Source organism: Ambystoma mexicanum, chromosome 2q (genome assembly GCF_040938575.1).
Source record: "Ambystoma mexicanum isolate Mex_15411 chromosome 2q, UKY_AmexF1_1, whole genome shotgun sequence".
Taxonomy (NCBI): domain Eukaryota; kingdom Metazoa; phylum Chordata; class Amphibia; order Caudata; family Ambystomatidae; genus Ambystoma; species Ambystoma mexicanum.
This window is the reverse complement of record NC_090924.1, coordinates 302,317,793-302,341,524: the sequence shown is the minus strand read 5'-3', so window position 1 is coordinate 302,341,524 and position 23,732 is coordinate 302,317,793. Positions and strand designations below refer to the sequence as shown.

Sequence of the window (23,732 nt, the reverse complement as noted above, 5' to 3'; positions counted from 1 at the left end):
GTGAATCAACAGCTGGGTATATAGTCTAAATGTACCCGAGATAAAAAATGTGCGTATTGCCCAGTTTTACCAATTCATTGAGGCCTAATGCTTGACTACTAGTAAGAAAAACCGGGCGCTGTTCGGCCTCAGTTATTTCTTTTCACATTCTACATCACCTCTCACGTGTGTCCTTAAGTCATGAAGTGTGTAACCAATGGAGCGGTCAGTACTTTATTGCGAATACAACTTTTGTGTTCACTTATCCTGGTCTTCACCTTTCTTTTTTTTTACCAATGTACATTTTTCCACAAAGACACCATATGGCATAAACAACAATCATAGTGTTGCAGTTACTGAGTACTAATTGGTTCCATGGACTGTTAAGTACAATGTCAACCTGCGTGCTTCTTTTTGTTTGGCCACAACAATGGCAAAGGCCACATGGAGTATGTCCGATAGTTTTATCCAATCCCCCACAGTTCAGTAATAGATTGCTGTTTCCGAGGTATTATCATTCTTAGTCAGTATTTCAAATTTGTGCCTCTTTAATATGCAAAACGTGGTTGTTTCAAGTGAGTTTGGCCGCCTTCCAATATTCTCCAATTCTTTTTAATGATCTTGCTAATCTGATTTGACAGGTTAGTGAAAGTGCAGACAAAGATAGCATCAATTTTAGTGTACTTACTCTTATATTGTAGAAGAGCTTCTTTCTACATTGTTATTTCTGGCTATTTTCAGCGCTCTTTTCACAGGTCTTCTTGAATAAACCCTATAAATCAATTCCTTACTCAGAACTACGGCCTCAATTGAAAAAGATTCATTGGTGGAAAGGTTTCTCTTCAAATGCAAAAATTGTCCAAAAGGTACACTTTATTGCGTATGGTTCGGATGACAACTAGAAAAAAGGAGGAGAGAATTCCTATCTGTACTTTTATGATCATCGTCAACCCATATAGTAAGGTCCAAAAAATTAATTGCTGAGTTGCTTGAATCTGTCATAAATGTCAATAACTGGTTTGATGTTCTGGTCTAGATTACCCCTTGCTATGATGGGAAGAGCAGCGCTGCTCAAAATGGTGGTTTTGCCCAGACTCTTGCATTTTTTTGAGAATGTTCCGTACCTGATCCCCAGATGCTTTTTGAGAGACCTCATGACCTGTGCAGGGGCTTCCTATGGCACATTTCCAGGAATAGGGTGGCCCTGTGGAAACTACAGAATACATGTGATAAGGGGGGCATAAACCTGCCGAATTTTGAATTGTATTACTTGGCGGGACAGTTGTTGTATGTGGCTAGGTGGTTGTCTGCAGAGGACTCGGCAGAAGCTAGGCTTTTGCAGGGTGATTCAGCCCCATATTTCCTAAGAGAGATGGTGTGGCTACATAAAACTAAAATGGCGGGGATGGGGAGACTATTGGTGCTGGTCTGGGAAGTCTGGCGCAGAGCATGGAGAACTGTGGGTGACCCAGATCCGCTCTCTCAGCAGGTCCCGCTGGTGGAGTTATGCGGGGAAGACTCCCAACTGTTGAAAGGAGTCTGCAGATACTGGGAACCGGTGGGCCTAGCCACCCTCGGAGATATATGGCAGGAGGGGGAGGCACTGGAATTCCAAAGGCTGCAGGAGGAGACAGGGGTGCATAGGGGCCAATATATTAGTTACACCAGGCTCATGAAACGGGTGAGGGAGAGGTGGTCTAAGACGGTACTAGCGGAAGAACCTGATGCCACCCTGGAAATGATCTATGATGTCTCGGAGGGTGGGCACGAAATATATCGGATATATGAGCTCCTGAGTGCAAAGGCAGGGAAGGAGCTGCTCCAACTGAGGCTTGACTGGGAGGAGGAGGTGGTTGAACCCATGACAGAGGGACAGTGGGATAGAGCCCAAAAGGTATCAAAAGAAGGTGTCCCGGAACGCGAGACTCCAGCAGATCCAGCTGTATGTCACCCACAGAGTTTATCTGACCCCCGGAAGAGAAGCCAGGTTTGGAGGCTCGGCTATAGAGAAATGCCCCAGGTGTGGGGAGGAGGAGACAGGGATGCTGCACATGTTCTGGGCCGGTGCAGAGATTCTGGGAAGAAATAAAGACGAGAATGGCCAGTGGGGGAGTGGTGCTTGACGTGAGGTCTGCTTGGGCATGCATGCTTGCCCAAGCAGTTTTCCCAGTCCACGTAATTTAAAACATATCAGTAAGATGAAGGACCTGGCCTATATCCTGGCCAAGCGCAGAATTGCAATGTGCTGGAAAGCGGCCCATAGGCCTAGGGTGGAGATTTGGTGGGCAGACCTCTTGAAATGGGCAGAAGCAGAAACTGCGGTATGGTATGAAGCAGTCACTAGGTGGGGGGGGAGGAGGAAGTGGGCCCCTTGATAGCCTGGAGGCAACTGGTGACCTCAATGGCAAACCCCCACCAGGTCAATCATGAAACGGAAGACTCGGATGAGTTGACGAGCATCGAGATACCTGAAAATGCTCATGCAGATGGCACAGATAAGACCACTCGAGTTTGTGGGGAGGGAGGGGGGAGGACAGAGGATAACACTGAATAATGTGGTGCCTTGAAACTGATTATGAACGTCCTAAATGATTGTAATGTTTGGTGTGTTTATTTAAAATAATAAAAATTGTTTAAAAAAAAAAATGTCAATAACTGGTTTTGATCAGTCAACCACGTTACAAAATCTACGAGTTCACTTTCAGTTCCACTCCAGATCAAAATGTCAAACATATAACAACACCAGTTTGATCTTTTCTTTGAAGGGATTGTGCTCATTATATCTTTTACTGATCTCAACATGGAGATTAACTAATGTTGGAACTACTGCAGCACCCCCCCATTGCAATACCATGGGTTTGGTGGAATAGTTTATCAAAAAAGAGTCATCTGTCGAAGCCAATTCTGGGCCCCATAAAATTAAACCAATTTGGGGTATTGCCATGTTGTCGTTTAGCATAGAATACTTCTTCAATCACAGTTAAGGTGGCATTCTGTGGTATTTTTGTGTCCAGCGATACAACATCCATCAAGTCTCACAAAAAGCTCACATTCACTGTCAAAAGGATGGCCTTCAACCAAATTAATAACTGATGCAGTGTCTAGCAAGTAGGAGGCCATTTGAATAACCAAAGGTGTAAGGTGAAAAGCTGCAAATGTAGCCAGAATAGAACCAGTACTGGACACAATTGGCCGTATAGGGGGTTTGTTTAAAGTATTGTGTATTTTTGGTAGGATATAAAATGTAGGTGTAGAAGGTTTACCTACTATCAAAAACTACATTTCTGGTTTTCATATCCACCCTTTCTTATATGCTTTTTCAACTTTCAACTTAATTAGATGTTTTAGCCATTCAGTAGGATTAGTCTCTAATGCTCTATAATGGGAGGTAGTGCTCAATTGTCTATAACATTCATCCACATAATCCTTTCTGTCTAGCATAACTATTGTTCCACCTTTGTCTGGTTTTCTGATAATATTTTCCTGTGCTAAATTCACAAATCATTTTATTTTTTTAAAGATTTTTTAACGATTGGTGTGACTGGGTCTAGACCTCCAAATTATCAAGTGCTTTTGTTACACAATTCTCAAACACAGTGGCTTCTGAACTGTGACTGATGCTAGGTCTACAGAGGTCAGAGGGGGATCTCCGACCGGTTTCATTCTCTGGAATTTCATAACTATTGTTTGCAAAATATTGCTTAAGACACATTTTGTGTATCAGTTGTTATAATTAAAGTCAAAGTTTGAAACTATTATGCATTAGGGTGGGTACAACGTTTTTCCAAGACAGAGAACTCTTCTTCAGTAGGTGTATATTTCGACAGATTCAATAATAAGTTCTCCTGCTCCTTGTCTGCTGGGGTTTGTTCTCCCAGTCTGACTTTGTTTGGTCACTCTCTAAAAAGTATGCGGGTACCAGCTGAACTTTTCAAGATCTCCAAGGAACTCGCCAATCCATCTGCAGTCTCCACCCGATCCTCCTTCCTTCCCAGGCTCTCTGCACTGCCTTGGCCTCCCCACTTCACATCTAAAACTCAGCACATCCTTGTCCTCAACTCTCCATCACCCCACCTCCATCCCTGAACCCGATCTCCTGCCACCCTTTGCCCCCCTCCATCCCTGTAATACTTTTGACTAAAACAACATAGCGTCTCTGCAGTGCATTAAGGGTGCTCCCAGAATCATAATGGAAATTCTCTTCAAGCCTCAGTGAAAATCTGCATTTTAATGTGAAAGCTGAACATTGTGTGTAGTATTCCACCAGCAAACATGCTTTTCTCATCTATGTTAGTTTGCATTGCTTCAAGGACTGTTTTGAATAAAGGTGCCAGCTGGTGCCTGATAGCGTTGTAGAGCAGAAGGAAAGTTACGTTTTTTCACACTTTCATGAGAAAAGGAAAGGTTTGCCTCTTGAGTTTGTCATGAGTAACTCCGGCCGGGGGCCCATGTGAACTGGAAACAGGAAGACTTTGAAGGCCATAAAGTTTTGGAAAATGCCATCATGCTTTTGTGCGAGGCTTAAAATGAAGGGCACAACAGAAGTTAGGCAGAAAGCCTCGGTCGAAGGGTGGACGCACTGCTTCAATTTTTCCCATTGATGTGGGACTATCTCTGCCTACCTAGTTTTGGGGCTTTTTAGTGCAGTTCTGGCGAGATGAGGATTTCTTTGTCTATGGCTTCAATGGTGAAGTAGTTTTAACTCTTTAAATTCCTTATATGTGTAGTAATCATTTACTAATTCATAATTTTTACTGCATTTATTAATTTAAGTATGCAGATCTGAGAATAAAGGGCTGTAAAGAGCCATTTTACATTCCAGCTGAGTGTCTTGTGTGAATAATTGCCCTTCAGCTGTTAAGTTTCTTCATCCTGAGTGCTAGGGCTGTAAAATGTTTCTGTACCCTTTTGAAGAGCAAAACGACTCCCCGCACACTCCTTCCTCTTGCCCATAGTACCTGATGAGGTCTCTAAAGGCGTCAGCTCTATGAAGGTCTTATCCAAACAGGTGCTACACTGCTCTTCTAGAACCATTAAGGCCAACATCATCTATCTCGCCCCGGCTCTTGCTGATTTCTGCAATCATTCCTTTGCCACTGGCTCTTTCCCTCTATCCCTCGAACTCCTTTGTGTACCCTATCCTAAAAAAGCAGCCTGCTAACCCTTCCTGCCCGGCTAACTATATCCCCATTGCCACCAACCCCCCGCCTTCCTGGGTAAACGCCTGGAGAAGTTGGTCCTCCCCCAATTGATGCTTCATACTGAACTCGTTGGCTGTCTTCATGACCACCAATCTGGATTACTAGTATCCAGAGGCACGGAAACTGCTCACCTGAACACTTGTGAAGACATGCTCGCAAATCTGGAGTGCAACTCCCCTGCTGTCCTCATCCTCCTTGATCTCTCCTCTGCCTTTGACACGGTCAACCATTCTATCCACATAAAACGGCTCTGTGATACCCTTGGTATCATGGACGGGGCACTGGATTGGCTGACCACCTTCCTCACTAACAGGCGCTCCCAGTTGCAGCTGGGCCCTTTCTCCCCCACCACTTCACTCTCCACCTGTGGCGTCACCCAAGGCTCCATCCTTTCACCATGGCTATTCAATATCTATCTTGCCCCTCTTGCTCACCTTATCTTCACCTTTTCTACTCATTTCCAATGTTATGCGGACTACACACACATTTCCTTCAAATATCCCTTTACTAACTCCTCCTTCTCCTCCTCTCTCATCCTGTACTGCTAATGACCTCTGTCTAAATGCCAGTAAGAACGAGATAATTCTTATTGGGACACGTGCACCCTGCTTCCCTCCTACCCTCTGGCCGCCCTCCTTGGGCCCTCTTACTTCACCATCCTACTTGGCCAAAAACCTTATCATCATCTTCAACTCCTCTCCTTCCTTTACCCCTCACATCCTGGACCTTACCAAGAAGGCCCATTTCCAGCTATACCTCCTCGCATTCTTCCATTCCTCACTTTTCCCTAGAAGCTCAACGTTTCCATAGCGTGGTCTTCTCTAGGCTGGACTACTGCAACAGCCTCTTCCTCAATCTCCCCCTTTCATCCCTTCACCCCCTTCAGCTAATCCAGAATAGAGCTGGCATTTATCCTTGGCCTATATCAAACAAATAAGGGGATACCCGATTCCAACCTGGTCCTTCGGGCTATACAATATATATAGAAGCAACACTGTGGACCAGTGGATGAGGGATGACACCTTATACCAAGTTCATCTTTTCAAATATATCGATAAACAATTTTTATATAATACAAAATGAACTTTATTCCAAATTGTTAAAAATAAATCAATTGACAAACATTAATTGGCACAATTTCATTAATATCACCCGCGACACTCTGAAGCAACGTGCTACGCCAGAGGAATCAACACCCAGGGTGAAAAAGCACTGATTAACAAGTCCCTCTACCCCATTACATAAAATGAGTGAATGGGCAATCGAGAAGAAGGACATCTAAGTAAGAAACATCGCCAAGACGGCTACAGGAAATAAGAAAGACTGTAGAAGAAGGACACTTCACTAATGTGGGAAACCTGAAGTGGCGCAGAATACTATGTGGAGACCATCATCTGCCTCGCAAGACCTGAATTGTATGGTTCAAACCTGAAAGTGAGAGTCGGATACATCCAAAATATCTGGATCACCCTCGCAGAGGTGGAGGCGGTGTGGCTCACCCTACCATGCGAAATAGGATATAGAGAGAGTCATGTTCTTTTCTGCCCTGAAGAAGTTTGCATGACTTATTTCCCACGACAACTGAAACACGTGTAGACAAAAAAACCTGTGGGAAAAGGGACACACAGATTGGGTTACCCAAAAACAGATAAAGGGAACCAGACATTGTGAAATATTGTAGACTACAATGAGTGACCAATAGAGGTCGTCACATGTGCATGGAATATGAGAAGTGCGTGAAGAAGAAAGGCGAGTGAATGAATGGTGGGAATTGGTGAGTGAGCCAAGATTTTTATTTACCGATGGTATTGTGATGTGATATTAATGAAATTGTGCCAATGTTTGTCAATTGATTCATTTTTAACAATTTGGAATAATTAAAGTTGATTTTGTATTATATAAAAATAGTTTATCGATATATATGAAAAGATGAACTTGGTGTAAGTTGTCCTCCCTCATCCACATATCCTTGGCCTCAAGCCCAGGGACTGTATCTCTCCAGCCCTAGGATCTCTCCACTGGCTCCTGGTGACTGCAAGGATCAAATCCAAGACCCTCGCCACCGTCTCCAAGGCTTTCTGGGGCCTGGGACCATGCTGCCTCCACCCTCGGCTCCCCAAATACATCCCTGCTAGAGCTCTTCGCTCCTCTAACTCTCTGCTTGTCAAAGGCTTCTCCAAGCAAAGAGCGGGGGTCATGTCTTTTTCTTAGGCTGGTGCCTCTTTAGAACAGACTCCTTGCACCGCTAAGACTTGAGCCGGCCCACCTTAAGTTCTGGAAGCTTCTCAAAACTCTGCTTTTCTCTACCTCTTTCCCTCACCTGCTAATCACCCCACTGCCGCTGACACTGGAAGCCTTGACCTTCATGCATCCCACTGGGGTCACTGGCCAGTCTACACCAGCACCCCCGCCCCAGCACTGCCCCTGTGGGCCCCCAACTAGGTGGCTGTGCACCCCACCCGTGGCTTCCTCTGCCTTGCACTTAGCCAGCGGCCACCCCCCCACCCCCTTGCAACCCTTTGGCACCTCCCTGCCGGGCTCTCGCAAGCACGTTCCCTCTTTCCCATTCCCCAGCACATATTCAATGCACTTGCACGTCCGAATGTCACAAGGCCTAAATTGTATATTTATTGTATTTTACCATTATTATTCACTCCCCTTGTTCCCGCCCCACTCTGCCTTGTGGCGCCTGGAAATACTACTTTGTTGTGTAGATGCCTAACAAATGCTCAATACAATAAAATTAAAATAAGCATCGCCTCCGTTTTGTGAATTAACACCTCTTCTGTTAGACTTACCTTTCCCTCTTGGAGTTTTTCTCTCATTCTATCGAGAGAACTATCTTCTCCCGAGCTATAAGAAGAGCTATAAGAAGTGTTGCTAAATCTGGTAAAATCTTTCAATTCATCTAGTTCTTTATTAATTTCTTCGAGACATTTTTTAAAGATATTGAGGGAGTTGAGTATCTTCATTTCATCTTCCAACGTTGCAAGTCCATTCACTCATTTATCTGTCATCTTTCGCAGTATCTATGATGCGAATAACCCAGTCCATGCCATACTTGTTGGCTAGGTAACTCTATTGGATAATAATAACAGTATGCAAAGAAAGGCGGGCTTCATTCTGAACCACCAGGCCTTGTGGCAATGTACCATTTATGAGAAACTCCAAAAATTATAGAGCTATGTAGTTAAGTACATATTACTCTCTTTTTTAATTTAGACAATCACTCCAATTACTCTAGTTCATGAATTGTGGGCCATCAGCTTCTGTGGTAAAAAGTGAGGTCCTGGACAATTATTCAGTAACATATTGATAGTCATAAATTTCTTAGCGACAACGGTATATTAGACGACGTCTCCCTGAAAGTTCTAGCGTGTGTTGTTCCATCTTAAATGTGGCGCTAAGTGATTTTGAACTAACTAAATTTCTTAAGTAATCACGTGACTGCTGAGAAAGTGTGCAGTGTTGATCAAGAGGACTGAAATTCTTCCCAGCATAGTCGCACATAATACTCCATACACGAACTGTGAGGAGCGCCTATTTCAGCCATACAACAATCTAACGACAAACAAGGTAATGGTAGCACAATACTGACTGACACCGAGTGTTGCACGTCTCCAAGTATGATTAAAAAATACTCATCTGGGAAAGAAATATACTTTACCTGTTTTTGTCTGCAGAAATAATACTGCAGACCATTAAGAAAAGTTGGAGGATACTGTGCGAACAAATCTGCACAGGTAGAAGATATATACCTGCATGACCAATAGATGCTAGGTTTATAACCACACTAAGTACGCCAGTTTGTGATGAAAATGTAGATACTGACACTAGATAGGTACTGTAGGTGATGGTATATTTCTATAATTTTTTTCAGATGTGTCTGATTTTACGTGATGGTCTTGGGAAAAACATGCGACAAATGTTTCAAGTCGTCAAATTTGACAGCTTTGAAATTAGCTTTGAATTTAAGTTGTTACGCAAGTGGTTGTACTTAGATTATGATGCTGTTTTGCCATTGTAATCCTGACCAGAAACTATGAGACTAACACAACTTTGTGTCTTTTTCTGTGTATCCTACTACAGGTGCCACCCTTGTGGTGAGATTCTGCGTCCACCACACTGATATGTTATAGTGTCGGCCAAGCACTGTACATGATTAATAAATGCTAAATTTAGGAGTTATTAATTAACATAGTACATTAAAAAATGGTATTTTCTTTGTAGGTGGTGAGCTGACAAAGAATTTGAAGAATTACTAGTTTTACTGGATAATCTATTTGTTCAAATTAAATTACTTATTAATCTTGGTTTAGTATACTCCATGTGGTAATACTTTCCATATTGCCCCTGAAGAAGTTCCTTTACTGATTTTCAAGATGTTGAACAAAACATGTTGGGTCTTCTATTGCTAGATCACTACTAGTCGTTTCAAATAAGAGAATTGTCTTGATGTAAAAGTAAACTCAGATTATCAACTGAGAGAATATTGTTATGGAGTCAACAATAAGAAGCTTTTTTATTGATTTGGTAATGGTTGATTATTACACTAGTCACTTCAGTGGTTAATGTTTTTTTTTGTTTTTAATTGTAATTTTGGTGTGAATAAAGATATAGTTGTGCCTATGTTCATTACCCCTACACAGATATGAGGACATGTTTCTTTCTGGTTGAGAATATACAGGTAGGGCACTCCCCAATGAAACTTAGGTGTATTCTTCCTAATTTACACCATTTATCTGCCAAGCTGATACTTTAAGTGACTCATTTACTCCCGGACAACGAGCACCGCCTTCAAAGCAGGAATTTACCTTTGCAATTTTTTGCCTCTAGTGGAATGAAAAGCATGAGGTTGCAGTGCTTTTCTCCAGGGATATCCCCTTTGCAAAACAATCATTCCTCATAGACCCCAAACGGGCACAATTTCCTAATAAAAGGACTTTTATATGGGCATCATGTGACAATCTTATCAATAAATGCCCCTAATGATCATGAAAATGTTTTTGTTAACAGCCGATTCCTATTGCCACAGGCTTCATCATTATGGAAGGGATTTAAACACCAATTTAGAGGCCATGCAACACAAATCTTGCCCAACCTCATTGTCAGATACATGGAATGATAAGGCCTTTATCTACCTATTAAGAATTGAGTGCTGTAGGAGGGGTCATGCATATGGAGGAGAAAGGACATTCATACATAGAAATGCTATTTTGTCAAGCCTTGGTTAATTTCATATGCAGGGTGGGCATTTGTACACAAATTCAAACTGACCACTCAGCAGTTCTGGCTGGGTTACAGGTTAATCAATTGTCGCAACGTGAAGCAGTGCTAAGAGAACCCGTCTACCATAGGGAAATAGTGACGATTATAGATAACTATTCTAAGGCAAATATTACCCCGGGAATAAGCAGGAGCACAATTTGGGGTGCTTTGAAGGCAGTTCTCAGGGGTGTGTTTATCTCCCGGTTGACAGCATTTGTAAAGGCGAGAGAGGTGCTTACAACGCAAATGGAAGAAAAAGTCCAATCCTGTGAACAAACACAAACCGCCAGGATCTCTTAAAGCCCAAATAAATGTGTACCGTCAAAGCCAAGATGTTTGCTAGTATTTTTCTCCTATTTATACCAAAGGCAGAGCACAACTAGAAGGAGAAGCAGCAACACACGAGAACCAGCATTAAACGCTGTCTAGTAGCAGCAGAGAGTCTATAACCTGACTATCAGACTGCAGCCCCTCAACTTCCCGCATTACAACGCCGGCGTGGACCGAGCCCCGCTTGTAGGGTTACATGCAGCAAAGTTGTGTAGCGCTGCCAAGGAGTGGCAGCAAGGCACTGCAGTCACAAACACCCACCCTAGACCACCAGAGACTATCTAGAGGGATTCAAGCCCTCGTTAGAACTGAATTTACCTGCAGGGCCACAGGCACAAAGCCACATAACATGAAATCGAACATTCACCCTCGCAACCAGCAACTGAAATTCTGTGGAGGGTCCGCGTGGGGGAAGTATCCAGGGCTTAGCCCCTCCTTTGTAACATTTTCTGTGTTTTCCATGGCAGGGGAGAGGAGGGGAAAACAGGGCCAGATTGGTCAGGGGCAGAGGCTCAATAACGAGAGCGGAGGAGGATAAAAGAGCCCAGAATAAAATAGGAAGTGTGGATTATTCAGGTGAGGTCAGAAGAGGAGGAGGTGGAGGAGGACAAAGACCAGTTAAGGAAGGAAGAGCAGTGGATTGAGGAGGCGTTTTCTTGAGATTGTGATGTATTGGATAGTGAGTGCAAGTGGTACTGCATTGTGAGTTCAGGTGGAAAGTGTGGCATGTGCTGTTAGAGAAAATACTGTAAAGAGTGACCGAAGTGTATGGCACTGAGTGAAAGAAGGGTGTTGAGTAGTAGTATTTGTGGGGAGGAAGAGAAGTAGAGTGGAAAAGGGAGAGCAGGAGACAATAGAGAGCGAGAGAGAATACAAATCCTGTCTGAAGCAGGCCATTTCCAAGGCACTATTCAATAAACTTCTAGAAAACGAACCAATGGTTACAATTGGGAAAGTTAGGAAGTCTTGGAAGAAGATTAGAGAGATAAGGCCAAGGGATTTAATCTAAACACTATAGCTCATTTAGTACTTTGCATAACGAGGGTGAAACAATAAGTACATACTTACCAGGGGCTAATAACGTCTGTACTAGGAAAGAGTCGCCTCAAGATGAGAGAGGGACAGCTCTAGCGCCCATTGACTCTTCAATAAAAACCTTTGAACGCCTCAGTGCTGGGATTGTTTCCTGTGCCATCTGTGACAGTATGCATGAGTTGATGTGCGCTAAGTGGATCATCAAGGTCTAAGCTTGAAAAGAGCTAGTTTCACAGAAAGCATTCCAGTTTCCGCCATCTGAAGACCGAACTTCGAAAACAACTGATTGGTGAAACACAATAAGGAAATAAAGAATATCTGAACATCCACTTACGACAGCAGGTCATTGCATCGCACTGTTTTCAGATAACGGACCAGATGTTTGTAGCTAAAGGAGGAAAAAACAAGGTATTATGAAGGTAATTACCAATATGTATAATCATTACACAGTTAGTACAATTTTTTTTCTACAAAATCTCATTTAGAATATAATGCCCATGGTCACACATGCTAGCACTTTTTGAGCAATGTCAACATGATGGAAGGTAATTTCTGACAAGTACTATCATTCCAAAGTGAACATTTGCATGCGTGGGGAGGGATGCCCTGCAACATAGCCCCATTGCAAAGACAAAAATAAAAAGCTGACAAAACCTAAGGATATTTTTCTTCAAGTAAAGTGTGTTCACTGCATAAACCTACTTCGATCAGATACTACTAGCCAGGACCAGAGTAGTAAAATAAGCAAGTGTTCAGATATATGATTGCAGAACAGGTTGTGAAACAGACGAAACAATTATAATTCCACTAGAATTTATAACAAACAAATGATCATTATTGGAAACGTACTTTCCCTCTTCTTCCAATTTCTGCACGCGAGCCTGGATAACGGGTAGAGCTTCATATAGAAATTCTTTCTTTCCTTTCTTTGTTCGATGGCCGGTTACATTTTGGCCCAGTAAGATTGGGGTCAAAAACATATCATCCCAAGGTAGGATGTTGAGGCTTAAAATTGAAAAAAAGAAAAAACAAAACTGGGCAATCAAAAATGTGCTGCATGTAAATCTTTTCCACACACTTTCTGCAGGTGCTAGCTTTCAATTTGATAACATTACATTATTCACATGTGCAATAACTGCACTTAACTATCTTTAAAACGTTATTTGGATTTGCTATAAAGGAATTTCCAAAGTCTGAATTATAGATAATCAATATCCTTATCTACAGTGAACTCTGATCAAGTACCAAAAGACAGCACATCATAAAATAGCAAAGCGGTATTCTAGGATAATGTCTCCTATAATCGTAAAAACCCCATCACAAAAGCATATTACAGTAAAATAGTGAGGTTGTAATAACATGGCGAGGGGGAGGGGCACTGACTAACAGACAGTGAATGAAAATGTTACTGAAAGTTATATCCTAGGTATAGTTTAAGTATCCAACGTTCATGGGGCTTTGAGCCAATTTGCACCATTTAAATTATTGGTACTTACCATATTTCAAGGAAGTGGATTTTAAGCAGCAGCCAGTCAAAAGTGCTGCGATATTACCATCTCTTACAACAGACAGTGCATGACTTGCTTTTCCACTCTCCACAGGAATTCCCCCATGCATATCTGGCTCAGCCTCGCTTGCGTAGTTGAACGGTTCATAATGTGTCCGTGAGTACTGTGCCAGTGTGTACCTGTTCCATATGAGATTGCAATCATTATCTTTGTAACCTTGACAAAGCCTACTGTGACAAATCCACAGAGTTTGTCATTTCTCCCAAAAGGGGATACACCCCCTTTCGGACTAGGGAGGTAAGCCTTCTATGCAAAACACTCAAAAGGTACCTCACTGGAGGTTACCGCTCCCCCTTTAAATGTGCTTAGTTTGGTTGCTAATCGTTCTGTGCTGACAAACTCACAACTAATGGGGCTCTGTCTCATTGCAGGGAGAGATGTAATAAGGCCAAGACCTGGAGACGCTGCAGAGCAAAAAAAAAAGCCATGGGTCAGGAACCAGCCCTGTGGCAGTCTACACTGCAGCATGACCACCAGCACATCCTGAAGACACAGTCATATTGCATACGTGGTGGGCAGAGAGAACTCGCAGGCAGCGGAAAACTGACAAGCCCAAGAGGACAGAGAGCCCCAGGCATTGAGGTTTCAGAAGCCGAGACGGAACACTGCAGACAAGCAGGTAAGCGGTTCGCGCCTGGAGGAAGGTGGCAGAACTAACTGCAAGACACTCCAAAAAGGAGTAGGGACGATAAGAACCCGGAGAGCAGGAGAAACACAGGGGGGTGAACCTAAACCCAATAACTTTGGAGGTGTTACCAGATACCAGAGAGCGAGAGAAACACACCGAGGGGATAAGCTTGAAACCAATATCCCGCAAGGGGTTACCAGATACCAAAAAGCAAGAGAAACACCATAGGAGGTGAACCCAAAAACAGTATCCTGTAAGGTGTTACCATAGACTAGAAAGCAGGAAAAGCTCCAAGAGGGAGTGAACCTGAACCCACAAACACACAAATAATTACCAGAGAGCAAGAGAACACTCAGAGGGGGTACACCTGAATAAAAGAACTCACAAAGAGTAACGAGAGAGTACGCAAAAAACCCAGGGGGGGTGAACGAGAATTGAAGTATTTGCAGATTCAAACTGTCCACTTTAGAAACAATCTTGAACAATGCTTTGCTGAGAGGGGGTCAGTAGCCCCCTTTTATGTAGAAAAGCAAGGTGCTTTATTGTGAACTGTATGAACAGCCATAGGCCTGAAAACCAAGAGAGAAACCAAGAGAAATTTGAACTTTGTTTTGAACTGTTCGAGCAGGTTAAGGCCTGAAACCTTAAGAGAACAGAGTTCGAGAAACATTTGGGTAGGGGGGGGAGGGGGTCACACACCAACCAGCACAAGCCACCAAAGGGAAGTAAGAACACTTCTGTAGGCCAAGTTTTTGTTTCCTTTGTTAGTGGTAGCGACAGCCAGCAGAGCAGCGTAGGTTTCAGTCGGACGACAAGATTGACTTATGCAAGACGTCCTGACAAGCAGCCTTTTTGTTATTCTCTAGATTAGAGAACCTCCACCTTGTCCAGTTGTCCGTTTCCTGTGTCTGACCTTCCATAAATGTTCAAATGGTGTCAGAAATGGGATTAGAGGACCTAGGCAGACCTCTTTGTCTGAGCTTATGGAACAACTAGTGCTGATATGCAGGTGGGGCATTAAACCTCCTTACAGGCAGTCTAGAAACAACATCTGTTAGACCAGAGTAGACCGGTACTTCCCACCTATTCATTCTTTCATAACGTGGTTAATACTGGAGAACAGTCTCTAAGCGCAGGACCGGGATTAGAACTGGTGTTGCTCTGCGCTGTCTTGCTTCTACAAGACAAACGTGTAGGCCTGAGCCATCCTCCCGGCACAGTATAGCCACTCCCCTCACAAGTGAACTCCCCAGTAGTTCTGAGGACGTGGGAGAAATTAAGTCCCCAAGGTATTATTTCTAACGAGATTGATCGTGGAAAACCTTCTGTACACAGCTCAGGGTTAGCATGGAATCTCCCCCTTCCCTCGAAACTCATGAGAGGGTCGCTGAGAACCAAGCAAGAGCAGACCAAAGTAATCAGGAGAGTCTAGACCGGTTAGCAGGCAATCAAAGTAGCCAATTCCTCCCTCAAGGGGTGTTACAACCATACCGAGAGGCAGAGGACCAAACTTCTTTGTGAACTTTGAGGGGTTGGCAACCAATTTCATTGGGATGCTATTGAGCCCCTCTACTAAAAGGGGAACTGCAGTTGTCATACCAGACAATGAACTCCAGTGGGATGACTGCTTTTGATCAAATAAAAAAAGCTCTCCTGGGGAAGGTCGTACAGACTGACTGCTCTGAAGTAACCAATTGCTCCCAAGTGAGACCCTGGTAGTGTTAGCCGAGAGAATTAAAAATCTTATAAACCAGGAAAAATACCTTACCCGAGGCTGGGAAACCCATACTTTGAAGCAATTTATCAATTCACTGCCCCACTCACCTCCAGAGGGACGTGTTGCAGCAATACCAACCTTCCCTACAGACCACCATACAGATCACTACTGCCCACTCAGAGACTTTCAAATTCCTGAGACAACACCATGGAAAGCCTCCCGAACCGTGGAGAGCTCTTAAACCAACTGTCAGGGATGTCATCCAGTCCAGTCCAATCCAATCCAAAGGTAGAGAGTTTCCGCCCCATCCTCGGCCAAATACCAAAAGAGGAAGTGTGGCATGTGCTGTTAGAGAAAATACTGTAAAGAGTGACCGAAGTGTATGGCACTGAGTGAAAGAAGGGTGTTGAGTAGTAGTATTTGTGGGGAGGAAGAGAAGTAGAGTGGAAAAGGGACAGCAGGAGACGACAATAGAGATCGAAGAGAATACAAATCCTGTCTGAAGCAGGCCATTTCCAAGGCACTATTCAATAAACTTCTAGAAAACGAACCAATGGTTAGAGTTGGGAAAGTTAGGAAGTCTTGGAAGAAGATTAGAGAGATAAGGCCAAGGGATTTAATCTAAACACTATAGCTCATTTAGTACTTTGCATACCGAGGGTGAAACAATAAGTACATACTTACTAGGGGCTAATAACGTCTGTACTAGGAAAGAGTCGCCTCAAGATGAGAGAGGGACAGCTCTAGCGCCCATTGACTCTTCAATAAAAAACCTTTGAAAACCTCAGTGCTGGGATTGTTTCCTGTGCCTTCTGTGATACAGAAAACAGTACCCAAGTGCGGGGGGGTTGCCCAGAAAGCAGTGCAGGTGTGCGACTGGCGGGGCAGGGGACCTGGGCCCGAGATCAGAGGGTGGCCAGGTAACCAGTGCAGTTTCAGTTTCAGCCAGGAATTCAGCAGGGGAGAGGAGGAGAAAAAGCAGAAGCAAAGAGGGCTGACCGGCAGGCGGAAGCCGGCACCCTACACTAAAGGCACCGCACTCCAGGCATCTGTCCTGGGCCTGTCCAGGGACGGCCAGACGGTACAAGCACGTCTCTATGCTGAAATCAAGAACATTGCCCGAACGATCAACTTACTCTACCACACATCCTATGATGAGCCACACCTTGGCGCGGTAAGGAACTATTGTGATACAAATACCATTCTACCAAAAATGACTTGCTTACCCTAACGTTCGCATGTGTATATTTGCCATTGCTCGCCCGCCCAATTGGCTAGCATGTTATGTGTATATTTGACCTTGCTCGCCCACCCAATCGACAAGCACCATTGTGATCCTAATACCGCTGGTGTTACTGCTTTCCTTTAGTAAGTACTTTGCCCTCCAGCGCCCCACCTTCATTAGCGCCCACTGCCCCTCGCTCTATCAGCTATAGCCAAGATTATAACAAGCGAGAGTTCACAGATTTAACCACAGCACCTCCGCCCACTGTTACTCTGCAGGCAGAGACACCAAACTGCCTCCTTACTACAGACGGCACCACAGGCAACGCCTAATATCAAATCCAAGGCACTACTCTTTGGCCCTTACCCCATCCCCTAGCAGACTTTGATCTATTTTGCTGCACCCATTGCCATAACACCACCCATGCGTCGCCCCAGAAGACTTGCCCCAATGCCAACACTCGCCATACTCAACCTTAAAGGTCACTACCCACCGATTAAGGAAACATCCAGCAAAAAACCCATTATCACTCACATCACAGCTCCAACCACACTCTACAATATTGTCTCCACCCGGAGCTTCCTCCTAGCACTACACAGTACCCAACGTCACCAAATCATGACCTCCAGCATCAATAATACTAGTCTTTATAACACCACTGTAAGGCTCACGGCATTTATGCCTACGGTCAACACAGCCAGTGCCGATTGTGCACATACTGGCCACCCTAAGACAGACCCAGCCTGCACTAAAGACACTTTGTTACCATAAAACAGGCCTGGCCCGGTTATACTGTTTTAAACACCACCTCTTGCCTTGCCCCACTCCATTCCTCCCCAGCACCCCAGCCTTCCCAACCACACCACACCACCACATACAAAGCCAGCCGTGACTAGGCAGATCATGCCTCCAATTTTCCTCTAGAACGATACCGAACCTAGACCAAACCAGACCCCCCCACAGCACCTGAAAGAACTGATAGATTATCAGCACGTACCCATCTCCAACACCATCACACCAAAAACCTAAATACCTCCCACCCTCCAATTGGTACTATAATACCCAAACCTCTGGTGATCCAAGAGAGCCCCAACCTCAGTTTACAGCGGGATACCTACTCCAACGCGATCCAGCATAATATACCCAACACCACAGGCACTCATCCCAAGACCAATCTAAGCATGCCTCCTCCTAAACCACACACTACTACCAAGCCCCTATTGGGAGCTCTCCTAAATGTTAGTTCCCTTGGTGCCCATGCCATTGATACACATAACAGCATCCTAGAACTCAAACTTAACTTCCTAGTACTCACTGAAACATGGCTTCACGCAGCCTCAGGCCCTCTGATCACATTAGCTGTCCCCGCAGAGTACACCCTCCTTAGAACAGACCGCCCAGACGCTATAGGTGGTGGAGTAGCCATCATACACAAAACCGCATTGCAATTTAGGGAATGCAAAATAGAATCTATGAACTCCTTGCCCTTAAGCTAGCCATTAACCCTAAAGTAACAATCAACTTCCTAATAGTCTATAGAGCACCAAGTGCTTCAAATAACCCCGACATAGACTTACCCCTCTTAGTCACACCCTTGATCAAACCTAAAACTAAGTACATACTACTAGGAGACCTCAACCTAGGATACAATGACCCTAAGGATCACAAAGCAACAGCCTGCTACAATGCTTTCCAAGAGATGCAATTCACTCAAATTGTGAACTCCCCTACCCACTCCAAAGGCAGAATCCTTGATTGGATACTCACGATGAATACCGTAGTAACGTTAATAGACATCCTCAAAATGCTATGGTCAGACCATTGCCTAATTAAATTTAATATAAATTTAGACAAACCCATTAGACAAAACTAACAGTCTAATACCCATTCAGGTCAGAAACTCACCCCTGAGAATCTAAATCCTCTACTTAACGACCCCCTATACAACAAACCAATAAACATGATAAACATTGCAAGCATATCAGATCACTACCATCTGTGCCTTAAAACGGCAATAGATGAAATAGCCCCACTTAAAACCAAATTACCTAAGCCCAAACGCAGCGCACCCTGGTTCAATGACAAACTCATAGAATTCAGAAGGGAAAAAAGAGCCCTGGAACACTTAATCAGTAAAACAACTCTCCCGAACTTCAAGACAAACTACAAAAACTCTCCAAAGCCTACAAAAACAGCGTACTCTCCCACAAAGCAGACTCGCTCAAACGCATTTCCAGTGCAGACTCCAATACTAAAGAACTCTTTACTATTATCAAAGAACTAGAATCCCCTAGCCTACCCACTGGTCCCCTCAATACCAGCAAAGCTTGGTGTACCACCATTCAGGACACCCTCTCTGCTAAAGTGAATACCCTACAAAACAAAATAGCCTCGCATAAAGAGGCCCTAGATCGTTTAGCCAACCCCACCTACACTGCAGACACAACCATAACATCCGATACACCCATGTTCAACTTCACTCAAGTTACCAATGACCAGGTCCTCAAAACAATAGCCGCCCTCAAGCCGTCCAACTGTAAAGGCGACAGCTTCCTGGCTAAATTGGTCAAAGATTGTGCCACCACACTTGCACCTATCGTAACAGACTTTGTAAATGAGTCCTTCAATTCCAATGAAATTCCAGCATCTATAAAAGTTGCCTGGGTCACGCCCTTACTCAAAAAACCCTCCTTAAACCCGGCAATCCCAACTAACTACAGGCCCATTACTACAGTTTCATTCCTCCTGAAAATCATCGACAAAATAGCATACACCCAAGTACAAACCCATCTTGAACAAAACCAGCTGCTAGGGGAAAGAATCAGGATTCCATCCCAGGCACAGTACTGAAACACCCTTCTGGATCTAAAAAAACAGATGGACGCTATTAGAGACTCTGGTAAGCTTTGCATCCTACTACTACTAGATCTCTCTGCAGCCTTCAATTTAAATTGTGCCAAACCCTAACCTCACTCTAGGGGATGAGGCTGCTGACCCCATTCCGGTACCCCTAGGAGTACCGCAAGGCTCCTGCCTCTCCCCCACACTCTACAATGCAGATACGAAATTACTCTTTGCTGCACTAAATGCCATGGGAGTAATCTATACAAACTTCGCAGACGATACTCAAATTCTTATACCCATTACAGGCAACCTAGAACAAGAAACGGCTCGAGTTATCAAAATGTACTCCCTCATCAAAAACTGGATGGCGAAGACAGAGAGAAAACAGAGATCCTCATAGTCGGCTCCCAAGCCAAACTCAGCAAACTCCACCCGGACTACACCTTCATACTGATATACGGCACCCCCATTTCCATATCTCAAAGTCAAAACCCTAGGAGTTTACCTTGACTCTAGCCTCACTATGAACAACCACATCAGCGCCCTTGCTTCCTCTACGGCTTATACCGCCAAACTCATCACACTAAGCAGGCCCCTGCTCTCCGCTGAAAATTGCTTAACACTGGCTAGAGCCCTCATCCTTACTAATCTAGACTATTGTAACATACTACTGTTAGGTACCTCAAAAAAGAATCTAAATAAACTGAAACTTCTCCAAAACAAAGCCCTCGGAGCAGCTCTGGGCATTAACAAAAAAGACCACATCTCTCAACACAGAAGAGATGCGCACTGGCTTCCTATGCAAGCGAGAATTCTCCACAAGACTCACCATCACCCATAAATGCATCACCGACAATGCCCCTACCTACCTTTGTAAAAGCATCTCTCGGAAAACACTACCAGAAATTTTAGATCCAATGCCAACACACCTCCAAATCACTCATTTCACATCATCCAGATCAGGTAACGCCAGCTTCCCCATAGCAGCTCCCCGCATCTGGAACACTTCCCACACACCTGAGCAATAAAACCTCCTTCCCCAAGTTCAAGAAACAACTCAAAACCTGGTTGTTCAACAAATACTAATGGTTTAGGCACTAGCTTGAGACTGTCTGTAGATAAATGTAACAGTCTAATCATCGCCCGATGCCTCCTCCTCAGTGGTCTAAGTTGTTTGTGTCTGACCAAGATGCCCAAGATAATCTTGTAACCGTTTACTTAACATGCCTACTATGTATGCAACCGAATTCTTAAAGATGCTTACTATGTATGTAAACGAATACTTAAGATAGCTGCTATGCGTATAATCAAATGCAATAAATAAAATTAAAATAAAGAGAAAGGTCTTGAGGTGCTTCCGGAACCGGAGATGATTCTCCTAAAGTTTCAGGGAGGCAGTTCCAGAGAGAGGTACCAGCTGAAGAAAGTGATCTATCACCAACTCGTTGCTTGGAGAAGCGACTGACAATGAGGTAGTTGGAGGCAGATGAACGAAGAGCTAGAGAAGGAAGATATTTAGGGAGAGAGAGTTGAATTTAGTGAGGCCCCAGACCCCAGAAGACCTTGTGGACAATGCAGAGGGTTTTGAACTTAATCCTCGCAGCCACAGGGAGCCAGTGTAGAGATTTCAGTCCGGGAGAGATACGATCCCTGGGCTTGAGGCCAAGGACAAGTCTCGCAGTCCTGTTCTGGATGAGTTGCGGAGAGCAGAAGCAGGCAGATTTAGAAAAAGGCTGTTGCAATAGTCCAGCCTAGAGAGAACCAGAGCTCTGGAGACAGTGAGCTTCTGGTGGAAGGAGAGGAAAGGAAGAATACCTCTGAGGAGGTGCAGCTGGAAGTGTGACTTCTTAGAGAGGTCAGAGATGTGAGGAGAGAAGTAAAGTGTGGAGTCGAAGACGACCCTGAGGTTTTTAGACTCACAGGGGGGAACAGGAAGAGGGCCAAGAGAGGCCGGCCAGAGAGTGACAGGAAAGGAGGGAGCGGGTGTGCTGATGAGAATCTCAGTCCTACTGGCATTAAGGCAGAGAACATTGGCGGCACACCACTTCTGGATGGCGGACAGGCAGTCAGAGATGAGAGAGGGAGAAGAGGTGGCCGAAGGTAGCCTGCAAATGAGCTGTCATCCGCATAGCACTGGAAGTTGGGCAGAGTGCGGCAGGCAAGCAGTGCGGAACACCACAGGTAGACAGAGGAGACGAAGGACCCACATTTAACCTGTAAGGATCGACCAGAGAGGAAAGAAGTCAGCCACGCCAGAGACGGTTGAGCAGGATGGCATGGTTGCCCGGGTCAAAGGCAGATGAGAGATCAAGTAAGATGAGGACACATGGGGTGTTGGAATCAAGGTTGGAGAGCAGGTCTTTACGGATGTTCAGGAGAGCAGTTTCCGTTCTTCTGGCAGCTCTGAAGCCAGACTGATGATCATGGAGACAACCAACAGGTTCATTGTGAAGATTGAGCTGTGAGATTGCCAGCTTTTCCAGGAGTTTGTCCAGGAAAGGGGGTGATGGAGCTTGGGCGATAGTTAGCCAGGCAGGAAGGGTCGGCAGAGGGTTTCTTAAGAGAGTGTACAAGGGAGTGCTTCAGAGGGGAAGGGAAGACTCCAGTGGCAAAGGAGTGGTTGCAGAAGTAGGCCAGAGCATGAGCCAGGGAGTCAATGTGGTCATTGATGGTTTTGGAGGAGCAGGGATGAAGCTGTTTTGACAGGACTTTCATAGATCGGACTTGTCTAGAAACCTCGTCTCGGGAGAACAGGGGAAAGGCAGAGAAGGAGGGTGAGAGGTGGCCGAAGAAAGGCCAGAGGAAGAGCAGGGAGTAGGAGGGAGGAAGAGGAGAGGAGGAAAGAGAGGACAGGATGTCCAGAGTTTATAGATGAAATGAGAAGCCAGTGCCGTGCAGAGGCCCTGGGAAGGGACAGTAGAGGTAGAGACTGCGGCAAGATTTGCCAGTTCCTTGCACATTTGAAAGAGTTCAGCCGAGTTGTTAGATGCCGCACAGATGCGGGCTCGGATGTGAGCTCTCTTCTTGGAGAGGACAGAGAGCCGGTATTGCCTTTGAAGCAGACGGCAGGCAAGTTTGTCAGAGGATGTACCGGAAGCACACCATTTCCTCTCAGCTACCCTGCGCTTGCGTTTGTGGGCGACAAGGTCTGAGTCCTACCAGGAGTTGCACTTGGCTTTGGGCTTCAGGCGGATCATCATGACAGGGGCAAGAACATCGAGAGTATCAGATATAGCAGAGTGGAGCATGGAGAGGGCTGTATCAGGGTATGAGTCAGCCAAAGATGGAGGGGGGGGAAAGGGGGGGTTGAAAGTGGCAGCGAATGCCTCAACTGACACGCCCTTCATGGGTCGGATGACCGAGAAGGTGGGTGGCAGTGCTGGAGTTGGCTTGGGTAGAGGGGGTGAGCTGGGAGGAAAGAAGAAAATGATCGCTCCAGGAGAGAGGAGTGGTGAGAGGGATAGAAAGGTGAAGGTCTGAGGAGAATAGAACATCCAGAGTGTGTCTTGCAGAGTGAGTCGGGCCAGAGGGGAGACGAGAGAGAGAGAGAGAGAGAGAGAGAGAGAGAGAGAGAGTCACAAAGATCGTGAAAGAGTCCAGAGGAAGGACAAGAAGCATCAAGGTGGATGTGGAGTCTTCACGAACAAGGAGTTGAGTGGTTGAGACCAGGAGGGAAGAGGAGATGTCCGCCCACTCAGAGAGGAAGGAGGAGATCTGACCAGGTGGCCGATAGATAGCCGCAGTAATGGAAATACTAGGTGAGAGAGAGAGCCTGCAGACGAGGCATTCGAAGGAGGAATAGGCCTGCGTAGGAATGACAGAGGCAGGAAACCACTCGGGGAAGATCAGGGCTACACCCCCACCAAACGGTTGGACCTGGATGCACCGAGGATCTTGTAGCCGTCAGGGAGGAGAGTCTCAAAGGTTGTGACAGAGC

The 23,732-nt window shown here is 44.9% G+C and overlaps 1 protein-coding gene across 6 annotated transcripts in view; it reads right to left on the bottom strand.

The window, feature by feature from the left end:
- The window catches only part of LOC138569353 (uncharacterized), a 1,814,236-nt gene that overhangs the window by 1,075,703 nt on the left and 714,801 nt on the right, over window positions 1–23,732 (bottom strand). For all 6 annotated transcript variants that reach the window (XM_069647265.1, XM_069647261.1, XM_069647266.1 and 3 more), the window contains 2 exons: window positions 12,663–12,818; window positions 12,148–12,201 (listed from right to left, as the gene is read on the bottom strand). In XM_069647265.1, the coding sequence (XP_069503366.1) occupies window positions 12,148–12,201; window positions 12,663–12,818 (210 nt within the window). The remainder of the gene's footprint in view (window positions 1–12,147; window positions 12,202–12,662; window positions 12,819–23,732) is intronic.